General features: G+C 46.5%; 1 protein-coding gene across 2 annotated transcripts in view; it reads right to left on the bottom strand.

Moving 5' to 3' along the window:
- Positions 1–14,772, bottom strand: part of LOC134343816 (polycomb group RING finger protein 3) — a 117,238-nt gene that overhangs the window by 25,461 nt on the left and 77,005 nt on the right. For both annotated transcript variants that reach the window (XM_063042565.1, XM_063042566.1), the window contains exons 6-7: positions 8,944–9,081; positions 7,784–7,864 (exon numbers count right to left, since the gene is read on the bottom strand). In XM_063042565.1, coding sequence (XP_062898635.1) covers positions 7,784–7,864; positions 8,944–9,081 — 219 coding nt within the window. The remainder of the gene's footprint in view (positions 1–7,783; positions 7,865–8,943; positions 9,082–14,772) is intronic.

Here is a 14,772-nt window from a genome sequence, read left to right as displayed (position 1 = left end):
GGACATCAACTGGAGGAAGGGGACCCGGTTCTGTAAGAGCTCCAACGACGTGTGCACAAACTGGTTAATAATAATGGCGCCTTTTTCTTTTAACAGTTAAACAGTTCTTATTTTGTTCCTTTACTATCTACATAGTCAAAGAAGGAGTTATAAAGTGCAATCATTTAATGGTATATGATATACTGTCTGTTATTTGGCGGGGTGGGGTACATCACACAGCATCCACACAAACCTGATTACCCAGTTTGGTGGGGTCGAAGCCTGCTCCCCCGAGACGAAAGCGAGCTGAGCGAGCCTGAGGCTTACCAGGGGGCTACAATGTGGGGCTCGTCCGGGTTGTGGATTTTTGTAGGGTGTTGTGTGGTCGGCCTGTTTAAATCAGTGCTGCTGTGAGTAACGGGGTGAGTGGGGTGGATAGTTGTTCGCTGGAGGAGTTGATAATTCGATTTTTGAGTATGGTTAAAGCTGACCGCCAGTTTGAAATCGTAGAGCGAAAAGTTGATGAAATGGCAGGATCAGACCTTGCTTCAGCACGGGCTAGTGCTGACGTCACGGAGGTGGGATTGCCAGGGTCTATTGGTGCCCCGGGGGAGGCGGGGCCAGGGGCTGTCCATACTGTTAGGAGAGAGAGGAAAGAGTGGTCTGATTTGGAGGCAGTGTCTGCGAATAAATGTTCCAGCTATGGGAGGCTCCGCCTGGTTTTTGGGATATTGTCCACGCCTAAAGGGGCGGAGGCATACGAGACGTGGGTGGGGCGGATCTCTCAGTTGTTAGATGAGTGGCAGTGCTCGGTTGAGGGAGGGCGACAGGGACTGGTTGAAAGTTTGAGTAGGCAGGCTGGTGACAGTGTTAGAACTGTCAGGTTGAATTACCCAGTAGCGACAGCTGCCAGTTATCTGAAAGCGGGGGAAAATGCGTCTGGTTCGACTGGAAGTAAAATACAGCGCCTGGGGGCCATCCATACCTGTGTCAGGAGATTGGGGGCAAGTTTTCAGGGTATCTTCTCTGTTCAGGGGGGTAGATAAATTGCTTGCGGTGCCAGGAGGATCAGTTAAGGGATTCAGCCCCTCCCTCAGTTCAGCTGATCAGGGAGGTGTCGGGAAACTTAGTGGAGACCCTGTGGGGGAACGGCTTGCGGTCTCTGGGGAACACGTTCCCAGCAATGTACCAAGGAACTCCAGGAAGAAAAAGACCCTATTTCTGAGGGCTTAGTGGGACCCCACTTCAGTGTGTCGTTGCAGATAGATGGAAGCTCTGCTACGGCCATCCTTGACACCGGGGCGCAGGGCAAGTTGTTGTACAGTTCGTTTTCCTACTGGTATTTGAAGCATTTACCCTTGACACCATTCCGGGCATTGGAAAGTCAGGATATCAGTGCTGGGGATTATCCAGAAGACGATTAATGGTCAGTGAAACTGGAGTTCTCGGAGGCCAAGGCGGGGGTGTCTGAGGTTCGTGAATCGTTAGTGCTGATGTGTCCGGACACTGTTGAGACGGGCAGTGTTTCGATTCTGGAAGGGACCAACACCCCGCTGGTGAGGAGGCACATGGAGGCCTGCCAGGAGGAGGCGGGTGAGAGCTGTTTGTGGGCATTGTCTGTGCACCCAGTGTTTCGAGCTGCTTGCGAGGATGTGTGTAGTAGCGTTGGGCTGGTACCAAATTTAAACAAGAGCCGGTGGCAGTACGGCCGGGGGGGGGAAGTATCTGAGGGTGAGACCCTCTTAGTGGACGCTCCAAAATACCACGACGGAGGGGGGTTGACTGCTGAAGACACCTCGGTGAGTGAGAGGTCGCGACAACTGGCCCCTGCAGCCGTGGAAGACGTAGGCAGCGTGTGTGTGGATTATAGGACTCTGAACAGGCGCACTGTCATTGACCAGAATACAGTCCTGAGGGCCGAAGATGCGATGGTCTGTCTGAGCAGTGCGACGTGGTTTAATGTGCTGGATCTGAGGAGTGGATGTTGCCGGATCCCAATGAGTGAGGCCGACAAGTAGAAGACGGCCGTTATAGGTCCCCCGGGATTCTTCCGATCCAAAAAGATACCACAGGGCCATGGGGGATGTGGAGGCGTATGGAGTTTTGGTGTATGTGGACGATCGCCTAGGGTTTGGATTCGCCTTGGGGGACTATGATGCGAGGCTAGTGCCGGAGCCCGGCCAACAAAGAATTCACTAAGTAAAGCTTTCTTTGGACGAGTGTTGGGTCTGGAGAAGGACGCAGATCCTGCGTGTTTGGCTGAGAGAGGAGATTTGCACCACTGAACTGAACGCTCAGAAATGCAGGCTGGAAACTGAGTGCTGCAATTTTGGGACAACCATTGAAGAATTGGAGTCCACGCTCGTCAAAGTGGAGACAGGGAAACGGAATTCCGAGCGGAAACTGCGGTCATTTACTGATGAATTAATCCACAGAGACGAAACGATGACCAATCTTCGAAAGGATCAGCAGAAACTCAAGAAATCGATCCATGAGCAGATTGGAAGAAGCTGGTGGCGAAATTGGGTTCCAGATGGAGATGAACACGAAGTGTGAGTCCGAACTGCTGCGACTGCAGGTGGAGGCAGAGACGTCCAAGAAGAAGCCGACGTCTCGACTGCAGGAGGCTGGAGAGACTGCAGAGGCAGCCCAGGCTAAGTGCTTCAGTTTGGAGAAAATCAAACAGCAGCTACCGATCGAGGGAATGAGGAAGAATACAGATTCCAAGGATGATGTGCTGGATGCGTGATACATGCTGCCTTTCACTAACTTCCCCTTGTTGGATGAAGAGACTTTTGGCCCTTCTCGCACTGAGTCAGGTGTAGTGGGGAGGGCTAGCTGTGGGCAGCCTGGGTTACAGCAGGACCCTGAAGGAAAAGAAGTGGGGCCCCGGACACGGGACAGGGGCTCCAAGCTGCAGAGGGGGCATGAGTGAGAGATTGAGAGAGGAGTTTGCAAACAGACCCAAGGTATCCCCAGTAGTGTCTGAGCCTGAAGGGTTTAGGTGAAGGGGTACGGAGGTCTCGGAGGATTAGGAATCTCCCAGATAGGTTGCCCTATGTAGCACCTGAGGGACAGGGCATAAGGTCCACTGCTTAGGGGGCTGCATGGTTTTGGTTGTGGTGCAGACCAGGCCCTCATTCCTGCCTTGGGATCGATCGCCTGTTACGGCTGCCGAGGAAGAAACAGCGGAGCTGGCTGTGTGCCGCTGGAATCAGCACTGGGCTGGTAGCTGGTGGCTGGCCCCTCCGGTTGGTGCGGCCTCCAGAGTTCACTCAGTGGGAGACAAGTTGGATTGTGTCTGTCTGCGGCTGTACTTGTGAGGGATGAGGAACTGCCGTGGGCTTGTTTGTGCAAAAACATGACTCCAGGACAATATACATGCACCATCAATCTACAGGCCATGACACTCAAGCACTGGAACCGGCTGGCATGCTGGAACTGGATGTTTCTCTTGTGATCGCAAGACCCTGTTGGACATTGATAATGTAGGGTGCTATAGGCCTGTTCCCCTTGTCGGTGACACGACAGGCGGCATGAGAGCTGTGTTGCCTCGGCCGTGGTGAGGACTAGGCCTCAGGCTGCTGCTGTCCAGGTGGGGGTCACCGGTGGTGGTGTAGCACGTCGTCTGTGCTCGGTTGGGGGCCGACCGCGCCCATCAGCACTGCCCTCCAGTGTTCAGTTGGTGGAATGACAGGCAGGATTGCATTGGCTGGGAATCTGTACAGTCAGGGCCCTGAACTATATATATTTTTTTGTGTGACTGTTTTTTTTTGCTCGCTATTTTGAATGTTGTGTGTATGTTTTGCACCTTGGCCCCAGAGGAACACTGTTTTGTTCGGCTGTACTCATGTATGGTTGAATGATAATTAAACTGAACTTGATTTGATTTTAATTTGACTTGGGCTATATTATTATATGTATTATTTTTTAATACTTTATTTTGCAACCGTATGCTTTTCTACCATAATTATATGGGTTTATGTGCCACGTGCTATGTATGACTATTGGTACTGTGTTTTGACATTGGGTTAGAGGAACACAGTTTTCTTTGGCTGTATTCATGTGTATGGTTGGATAATAATTGAGCTCAACCCAAAATATTGACCTATACCTTCTGGCTCCATAAACCTGGCATGTTTAAGTTTAGCACTCTGTGACTTAAACCAGATTACTACTGTCAATTTGTTTGCCTGATATGTTTGGCAATGATGAAAACAGTACGACTGATCCCAAGAACCCCTTTCAATTTGATACTTCATCCCACCTTCCCCACCCACCTTCACCCTCACCTGGCCTCACTTATCACCTGCCAGCTTGTTCACCTTCTTGTTCTGACTTCTTCCCACTTTCTTTCCAGACCTGAAGGGAGATGGCTCAAAACGTCGACTGCTTATTCATTTCCACAGATGCTGCCTGATCTGCTGAGTTCCTCCAGCATTTTGTCTGTGTTGACCCCGAGATCTATCTGTCACTCTACTGAGATTGTCACTCACTGCCTCATTTCTATCCTCACCACCTCAGCTGACTTTGCTCCCCACTCCAGTAAGCTCGCCCTTTGTATTTTTTCCCTGCGACAGGAATGACAAGAGAGACAGAGCAGAAATCACTCCATAGCTTGTAAAATTTTCCATCTCGTTACCTCACTGCATTAAACCCATCGACAAGCAAGGAATAAGAATTGGATACAAGACCATAAGACATAGGAGCAGAATTAGGCCATTTGGCCCATTGGGTTTGCACCACCATTCCATAACAGCTGACTTATTATCCCTTTCAGCTCCATTCTCCTGACTTAGACCATAAGATACAGCAGCAGAGTTAGGTCATTTGGCCCATCGAGTCTGCTCCTCCATTCAATCATGGCTGATCATTTTTTTCCATCTCCTCCTCAACCCCAGTTACCAGCCTTCTCCCTGTAACCTTCGATGCCATGTCCAATCAAGAATCAATCGATCTCTGCCTTTAAGTACACCCAACGACCTGGCTTCCACAGCTGCACGTGGCAACAAATTCCACAAATTCACCACCCTCTGGCTAAAGAAATTTCTCAACATCTCTGTTTTGAAAGGGCGTCCCTCTATCCTGAGGCTGTGCCCTCTTGTCCTAGACTCTCCCACCATGGGAAACATCCTTTCCACATCTACTCTGTCCAGGCATTTCAACATTTGAAAAGTTTCAATGGGATTCCCCCGCTCATCTTTCTGAATTCAAGGGAGTACAGACCCAGAGCCATCAAACGTTCCTCGTATGATAACCCTTTAATTTCTAGAATCATCCTTGTGAATCTCCTCTGGACCCTGTCCAATGCCAGCATATCTTTTCTAAGATGAGGGGCCCAAAACTGTTCACAATACTCAAGGTGAGGTCTCACCAGTGCCTTATAAAAGCCTCAGCATCACATCCTTGCTCTTGTATTCTAGACCTCTTGGAAATGAATGCCAGCATGGCATTTGCCTTCCTTACCACCAACACAACCTCAGGGTGTTCTGCACAAGAACTCCCAAGTTTTTGGATTTTCTCCCCATTTAGAAAATAGTCCACACTTTTATTTCTACTGCCAAAGTGCATGACCATGCATTTTCCAACATTGTATTTCATTTGCCACTTTCTTGCCCATTCTCCTAATCTGTCTAAGTCATTCTGCATCCTACCTGTTTCCTCAATACCACCTGCCCCTCCACCTATCTTCGTATCATCTGCAACTTGGCAACAAAGCTATCTATTCCATCATCTAAATCATTTTTATACAACCTAAAAAGAAGTGGTCCCAACACCGACCCCTGTGGAACACCACTAGTCACTGGCAGCCAACCAGAAAAGGATCCTTTTATACCTACTCGCTGCCTCCTACCAATCAGCCAATGCTCTAACCATGTTAGTAACTTTCCTGTAATATCCATAGGCTCTTAACTTGGTAAGCAGCCTCATGTGTGGCATTTGTCAAAGGCCTTCTGAAATTCCAAATACACAACGTCCACTGCATACCCTTTATCTATCCTACTTGAAATCTCTTCAAAGAATTCCAACAGGTTCATCAAGCAGGATTTTCCCTGAAGGAAACTATGCTGACTTTGTCCTATCTTCTCCTGTGTCACCAAGTACTCCATCACCTCATCCTTAACAATTGACCCTAACATCTTCCCAACCACTGAGGTCAGGCTAACTGGTCTATAATTCCTTGCCTTCCTCATTTCTTAAAGAGTGGAGTAACATTTGCAATTTTTCAGTCCTCTGGCACCATGCCAGAGTCCAATAATTTTTGAAAGATAATTTCTAATGCCACCACAATCTCTAACACTACCTCTTTCAGAACCCTAGGGTGCTGTTCAATTGACTTACGTACCTTTAGGTCTTTCAACTTTTTGAGTACCTTCTCCTTTGTAATAGTAACTGCACCCACTTCTCTTCCTTCACACACTACAACATCAGGCATACTGCTAGAGTCTTCTACAGTGAAGACTGATGCAAAATACTCATTTAGTTCATCAGCCATCTTCTTGTCCACTGTATTATTTCTCCTGCCTCATTTTCTAGTGGTCCTATATCCACTATCATTTCTCTTTTACTTTTAACATACTTGAAAAAACTTTTACTTTCCACTTTGATATTATTTGCTAGCTTGCTTTCATTTTTCATCTTTTCCCTTCTAATGATTCTTCAAGTTGCTCTCTGTAGGTTTTTAAAAACTTCCCAATCCTCCATCTTCCTACTATTTTTGCTTTGTTGTATGCCCTTTCTTTTGCTTTTACAATAGCTTTGATTTCCCTTGTTCGACACGGTTGTAACAATAGCTTTGACTGCCCTTGACTTCTCCCTGTAATCTTTGATGCCCTGACTAATCAAGAACCTATCAGCGTCCACCTTAAATATACGAAGTGATTTGGCCTCCACAGCCACCTGTGGCAATTAATTCCACAGATTCACCACCCTCTAGCTAAAGGAACTCCTCCTCATCTCTGTTCTAATACTTCCTTTTATCCTGAGGCTGTGCCTCTCGACCTCAACTCCCCCATTATAGGAATCATCTTCTCCACATCCACTCTATCCAGGCCTTTCCATATTCAGCCCTTTGTCTCCATGTGGGAAACGCAACGTTCGCATTTCTGTAGCACCTGCTACAATGCTGTCTGGATATCTCCCGGGATTCCAGAACCAATGAAGTTGGAAATTCAGCCCAATATCCGCTATTGGTCACATTGAATGTTACATGAATACTTTCCACCCTGAAGTATTAAAGTTGTAGCATAGTGGTTCGTGCAACGCAAAACAATTTGGGCCTTCTGGAGTCTGAGTTAAATTCTGGTGCCATCTGTTAGGAGTCTGTATGTCCTCCCCTTGGAATGCATCAGTTCCTCCCACATTCCAAAGATGTACCAGGTAGCTTAATTAGTTATTGTAAATTGTCCCATAATTAGGTTAAGGTTAACCTGGTTTGTTGGGGTTTGCTGGGGTAGTGCAGCTCGGAAGGCCAAAAAGGCCTATTCCATACCGTATCACTAAATAAAATTTTAAAAACCCTGGGACCAATCTTGGCTCAATGCTCTGATATGTCATGATGAGGATAAAGTCATAGATGGTTACAGAAAGTCCTTGGGCCATGGCTGTAAATTGTGTAGAACATGGCACCAATCAAATGAGACAAATGTCAGATTGTACCACCTCAACAGGCCACGGGGTTTGTCAGATACAATACACTCTCATCAATAATAAAGAATCAATGGACAACTGACCGGAAATCTTTCCAAAATTTAAAATACAGAGTGGATTAATGATTCCAAAAGGCAACAGAATTGCTGTTTACCTTAAATCTCCATCGAGTGACAACGACAAATTTCAAAGTATGATCCTTTCCGAGGATTTCTTCATTGCATAGAATATCCAACTGTGGGGTAATGAAGAGAGGAAGGAGTCACGACAGCATAACACGTCAGAGTACAAAAGACTTTGTTGTCAAACCCTGCCCACTGTAGGAAAGGACAGGAGAGGAATGCAAGTTCAACTGGGTGCTAACGTCAGAAACGCATTCAGTGGGAAGAGGATAAGCACAGTTGTTTTTAATTCAGCGATACAAGATAGTAACACCCAATTACACCCACCTGACTAACTGATTGTTTGTTGGTGAAGACTCAGGTACTAACAATTTTAAACTTTGTCTGGTGTTACGTATGCATTGCTTTAAAAGTAAGACACAGAAAAGCTGGAAAACCTGTTGAGTAGGAGTGTCAGTCTCCTGAGGTCAGAAAGACTGACCTCCACAAACCACAATCACTGTCCTTTGTGCAAAATATTACTGGAGAAATTTTCTTTTGATTCCAGGTAATTAAATTTAAGCAGAGCTCTCTGAATGTACAATCCAAAATTGCATTCTTTATTGTATGTGTTGAAGGTGGGGCTACAGAGACTACTCGGAAAACATGCCTGCTTGGAGGGTGGAAATAATGATCGATCTATGGTTACAGGATCATAACTTAGAGCAAGACGGGGAGGTGGGGTGGGAGCTACAGTGTGGATGGGGGGGCCGGGGGTATCGGGTAGGGCAGAGGGTGAGATGGTGAGGGATTAAGATGAGGATAGGTGTTCGCATGAGGGGAGATGTGAGGCTGGGGGCAGACGAGGGCACGGTGATTGGGCAGGCCAGGGTGAGGATGAGGGGCAGGGTATGAAGGGGACGGTGAGGACAGGGGTGTGGTTGGGGGAGCATTAGAGGAGGGTACAGGAAGAAAGAGCATCACAAGATGAAACATGGTGAAAAAAGCACTGATGAGCTAAAACTGAGCAAGATCAGAGTGAACAGATGAACATCATGCTGTCATTTTGTATGCTGTAACTCACTAATGCTCGGAATAACTGGTTATAAAGTCTGTGACAGTCCAAAACTGCTTTAATATGGTAAAATAATTATTTTTCTCAAATGGATTTGCGACCAAAGCCCTAAAATTTATTTTTATTTTCCAATATTACCTCATTAAATGATGTTAAGTTGAGTTTTTTGGCAATAAACTTCTTCAGGTGCAGAACAGTGGCCTGTGCTGAACATCGAATCCACTTTCTCTTTAGTCCTCGCAGTTTGCTGCTGTTACACTCCAGACAGATGCTCACCTGGAACCAGACAGGGAACAACTCATTAAACAAACCCTCTGCATCCTTCTACAGACAACATTTTGAAACAGTACATCAACTGTAATATTTTATAATTTGATTTTATGCTTCCCATTGCTGGCATTTACTGGGACATGTTCCTTTGGCTATTTTAACTTTTCACATCAGATGTTAGTCAAAACATAAGGTTCTTCAAGCAACACACATCAAAGTTGCTGGTGAACGCAGCAGGCCAGGCAGCATCTATAGGAAGAGGTACAGTCGACGTTTCAGGCCGAGACCCTTCGTCAGGACTAACTGAAGGAAGAGTTAGTAAGAGATTTGAAAGCTGGAGGGGGAGGGGGAGATCCAAAATGATAGGAGAAGACAGGAGGAGGAGGGATGGAGCCAAGAGCTGGACAGGTGATAGGCAAAAGGGATATGAGAGGATCATGGGACAGGAGGTCCGGGAAGAAGGAAAAGGGGGGGGGGGTGAAAGCCCAGAGGATGGGTAAGGGGTGTAGTCAGAGGGACAGAGGGAGAGAGAGAAAAAGAATGCGTGTATATAAATAAATAACGCATGGGGTACGAGGGGGAGGTGGGGCATTAGCGGAAATTTGAGAAGTCAATGTTCATGCCATCAGGTTGGAGGCTACCCAGACGGAATATAAGGTGTTGTTCCTCCAACCTGAGTGTGGCTTCATCTTTACAGTAGAGGAGGCCATGCATAGACATAACAGAATGGGAATGGGACATGGAATTAAAATGTGTGGCCACTGGGAGATCCTGCTTTCTCTGGCGGACAGAGTGTAGGTGTTCAGCAAAACGATCTCCCAGTCTGCGTCGGGTCTCGCCAATATATTAAAGGCCACATCGGGAGCACCGGACGCAGTATATCACCCCAGCTGACTCACAGGTGAAGTGTCGCCTCACCTGGAAGGACTGTCTGGGGCCCTGAATGGTGGTAAGGGAGGAAGTGTAAGGGCATGTGTAGCACTTGTTCCGTTTACACGGATAAGTGCCAGGAGGGAGATCGGTGGGGAGGGATGTGGGGGAGGAATGGACAAGGGAGCTGCATAGGGAGCGATCCCTGTGGAAAGCGGGGGTGGGGGTAGGGAAAGATATGTTTAGTGGTGGGATCCTGTTGGAGGTGGCGGAAGTTATGGAGAATTATATGTTGGATCCAGAGGCTGGTGGGGTGGTAGGTGAGGACCGGGGGAACCCTATTCCTAGTGGGGTGGTGGGAGGATGGAGTGAGAGCAGATGTACGTGAAATGGGGGAGATGCGTTTAAGAGCAGAGTTGATAGTGGAGGAAGGGAAGCCCCTTTCTTTAAAAAAGGAGGACATCTCCCTTGTCCTAGAATGAAAAGCCTCATCCTGAGAGCAGATGCGGCGGAGACGGAGGAATTGCGAGAAGGGGATGGCGTTTTTGCAAGAGACAGGGTGAGAAGAGGAATAGTCCAGATAGCTGTGAGAGTCAGTAAGCTTATAGTAGACATCAGTGGATAAGCTGTCTCCAGAGACAGAGACAGAAAGATCTAGAAAGGGGAGGGAGGTGTCAGAAATGGACCAGGTAAACTTGAGGGCAGGGTGAAAGTTGGAGGCAAAGTTAATGAAGTCAATGAGCTCAGCATGCGTGCAGGAAGCAGCGCCAATGCAGTCGTCGATGTAGCGAAGGAAAAGTGGGGGACAGATACCAGAACAGGTTTGGAACATAGACTGTTCCACAAACCCAACAAAAAGGCAGGCATAGCTAGGACCCATACAGGTGCCCATAGCTACACCTTTAGTTTGGAGGAAGTGGGAGGAGCCAAAGGAGAAATTATTAAGAGTGAGGACTAATTCCGCTAGACGGAGCAGAGTGGTGGTAGAGGGGAACTGGTTAGGTCTGGAATCCAAAAAAGAAGCGGAGAGCTTTGAGACCTTCCTGATGGGGGATGGAAGTATATAGGGACTGGACATCCATGGTGAAAATAAAGCTGTGGGGGCCAGGGAAGTATTCTAGTAGGTTATTTTAACTTTCCACTTATTGACTGGGACTCCCATACTGTAAAAGAACTGGATGGAACAGAGTTTGTCAAATGTGTTCAGGAAAGTTCCATTAATCAGTACATAGAACTCCCAAACAACAGGAATTCTGCAGATGCTGGAAATTCAAGCAACACACATAAAAGTTGCTGGTGAACGCAGCAGGCCAGGCAGCATCTCTAGGAAGAGGTGCAGTCGACGTTTCAGGCCGAGACCCTTCGTTAGTCCTGACGAAGGGTCTCGGCCTGAAACGTCGACTGCACCTCTTCCTAGAGATGCTGCCTGGCCTGCTGCGTTCACCAGCAACTTTTATGTGTGTTGCATAGAACTCCCAAGTACAGAGAGTGCAATATTCGTTCTCCTATTCGTGAATGAGACGTGGCAGGTGAAAGAAGTTTGTGTAGGGAAACACTTTGCATCTAGTGATCATAATTTATTCATTTCAAAGTAATTATGAAAAAGGATGGGTCTAGTCCTCAGTTTAAGATTCTAAATTGGAGAAACAACAATTTTAATGGTATCACAAAGGATCACAAAGTGTGGACTGTGACGGGTTGTTTTCTGGCAAAGGTTTACTTAACCATATAACCATTACAGCGCAGAAGCAGGCCATCTCAGCCCTTCTAATCTGTGCCGAACTCCTACTCTCACCTAGTCCCACCGACCTGCATTCGGTCCATAACCCTCCATTCCCTTCCTGTCCATATATCTATCCAATTTAACTTTAAACGACAACATCGAACCTGCCTCAACCACTTCTGCTGGAAGCTCGTTCCACACAGCCACCGCTCTCTGAGTAAAGAAGTTCCCCCGGTAAGTGGGAGCCTTCAAAAGGGAAAATTTGAGAGTACAGTTTGTATGCTCCTGTCAGAATAAAAGGCAAGAATACCAGGTTTAGGGAACCTTACTTTCCAAGAGATACTGTGCCTCAGTTAAGAAGAAGGAGGTGCATAGCAGCAGAGGTTTAGTGCCAGCCAGATCGCTCTGAAATGCGTCCAGCACCTCTTTAAGAAAAAGGCCGAAATAAACAAGCTAATTAATTAGGCACTGCCCAGGGTAATTTGAGTATATCAGGCTACGTCCACACTACGCCGGATAATTTTGAAAGCGAAGCTTTTTCTCTTCGTTTTGCCCTCCCGTCCACACTGAGTCGGCGTTTTCAGCCCCCGAAAACAGAGATTTTCGAAAACACTCTCCAGAGTGAATAAGTCTGAAAACGCTTAATATCCGGCGTAGTGTGTACGGGGTAAACGGAGAGATTTAAAAACGTTGTCATGACAACACCACAACAACAATGCTTTTTTCTGTTTCTGCATGGTACTGTGCAAGCTGTTATAACACGCAGTCGGTGTGAACGGTGTGAGAGTTAAATTGTAAAGTGAGCTTTTTTTGACTATTTAAAAACGCTGTCATGACGTGCCGGAACAGATGTTCGCTGTTTTCTTGAACGCCACCACCTAACAATTTCAGAACAGATGGACTAGACTGAAGCTGGAAGGGTTAGAAATGTACTCACCAAATACTTTGACCCACAGCTTACTGAATAAATAAGTATACTCACTTCGCCCTGTTTCCTGTCCTTGCTTGTATGAAGGTGGTTTACCTATTTATGCAAGTACTTCTCCGACAATAAATGTGTAACAGCCTAATGTAACATTGTATGGAAATACAAGATAACACTGATGCAGACATTTAACAAGGTGCTTTATTAATGCAACAGAGTTAGTCAGTTTTTCAATGTTCGTCATCAGCTGGGTCATACTGTCCGTGAACTCGCTACCGGTTGCCTCCATACGCTCCAGTATTTGTTTTTTTATAAGTTTTAAGTCCTCCTGCGCGAGAGCCAAGAGCAATTCCTTTAAATTTTTCTACTCTATAACTGGACAAACGCACACTAAGTATACCATTTCCTCTTCACTTGTTTTCTGTGTGTCCTGCGCATGCCCAGTAGGAGGAGATTCGCCCAAATATCCGCCTAATGTGGACGGAGATATTTTGAAAAACGCTTAGTGTGGACGCCTGTCATTTTTACTCGAAACCGGCGTTTTCAAAATTATCCGGCGTAGTGTGGACGTAGCCTCATAAACTGCTGATCTCCTGGGATTTTTATGCACAACAGACTCTGGAGTTTACAAATAATGGTGCCAAAAACAAAAAAAAAATCAAGCAAGCAGCTGTTCCGTGAGCAAAAACATTTTGTTAAATCCACTCGCTGGATTTTGTTTTGTTTTTGGCACCATTCTTTGTAAACTCCAGAGTCTGTTGTGCGTAAGAATCCCTGGAGATCAGCAGTTTCTGAGAGACTCCAATCACCCTGGGCGGCACCTAATTAATTAGCTTGTTTATTTTGGCTTTTCTCTTAAAGAGGTGCCGGACGCATTTCAGAGCGATCCGGCTACCACCGCACCCCTGCATAGCAGGTATAGGTAGGTAGGAACAACTGAAACATTATGGAGTATAAGAAATACAAGAGAAAGAAATCAGGAGGGCTCACAGAAGACACGAGGTTGCTCCAGCAGACGAGGTGAAGGAGAATCCTAAGGGCTTATATATATTGAGAGCAAAAGGATAGCAAGGGACAAAATTGGTCCTCTGGAAGATCAAAGTGGTTATCTATGCATAGAGCCAAAAGAGATAGGGGAGATCTTAAATGGATTTTTTGCATCTATATTTACTCGGGAGACGGACATAGAGAAGTGAGGGAAAGCAGCAGCAAGCTCATGGACCCCATACAGATTACAGTGGGGGAGGTGTTTGCTGTCCCCAAGAATAAACCAGGAAATTATAGGCCAGCAAGCCTGACCTCAGGGGTGGGAAAGTTACTCTAAGGGACTGGATATGTCAGTATTTGACAGGGAGGGACTGCGGAGGGATAATCAACTTGCTTCTGTGCATGGTATGTCATGTAGAACCAATCTTACACAGTTTTTCAAGGAAGTTACCAGGAAAGTTGATGAAAGCTAGGCAGTGAAAGTTGTCTACATGGACTTCTGACAAGGTCCCGCATGGGAGATTGGTCAAGAAGGTTCAGTTGCTCAGCATTCAAGATGATAAAAGTAAACTGGATTAGATATCGGCTTTGTGGCAGAAGCCAGAGAGTGGTAGTGGATGGTTGCCTTGCTGATTGGAGGTCTGTGACTCAAACTTTCCTGCAGGGATCGGTGCTGAGTCCATTGTTGTCTATCATCTGAATGACAACATGATTCAATGGACCAGCAGATTTGCAGTTGAAACCAAAACTAGGAGAGTAGTGAACAGCAAGTAAGACTATCAAAGCTTGCAGCAGACTCTGGACCACCTGGAAAAATGGGCTAAAAAATGGCAGATGGAATATAGTGTGAGGTGTTGTATTTTGGGGGTCCAACCAGAGTAGATCTTACATGGTGAGTGGTAGAGCACTGAGGAGTGTGGCATAACAAAGGAACCTGCAAATACAGATTCATAATTTCTTCAAAGTGGCATCACAGGTAGATAGAGTCGTAACGAAAGCTTTGCCACAATGGTCTTCATAAATCAATGTATTGAGAACAGGAGTTACATAGGCATCCGTTAGTCTCATGAGACCATGGATTTGTGTCTTGGAAGGTTTCCAAGACGCAGGCCTGGGCAAGGTTGTATGGAAGGCCAGCAGTTGCCCATGCTGCAAGTCTTCCCTCTCCACGCCACCGATGTTGTCCAAGGGA

The sequence above is a fragment of the Mobula hypostoma genome, chromosome 3 (genome assembly GCF_963921235.1).
Source record: "Mobula hypostoma chromosome 3, sMobHyp1.1, whole genome shotgun sequence".
NCBI lineage: Eukaryota > Metazoa > Chordata > Chondrichthyes > Myliobatiformes > Myliobatidae > Mobula > Mobula hypostoma.
The sequence above is the reverse complement of the archived record's forward strand: the minus strand, read 5'-3'. Positions and strand labels throughout refer to the sequence as shown.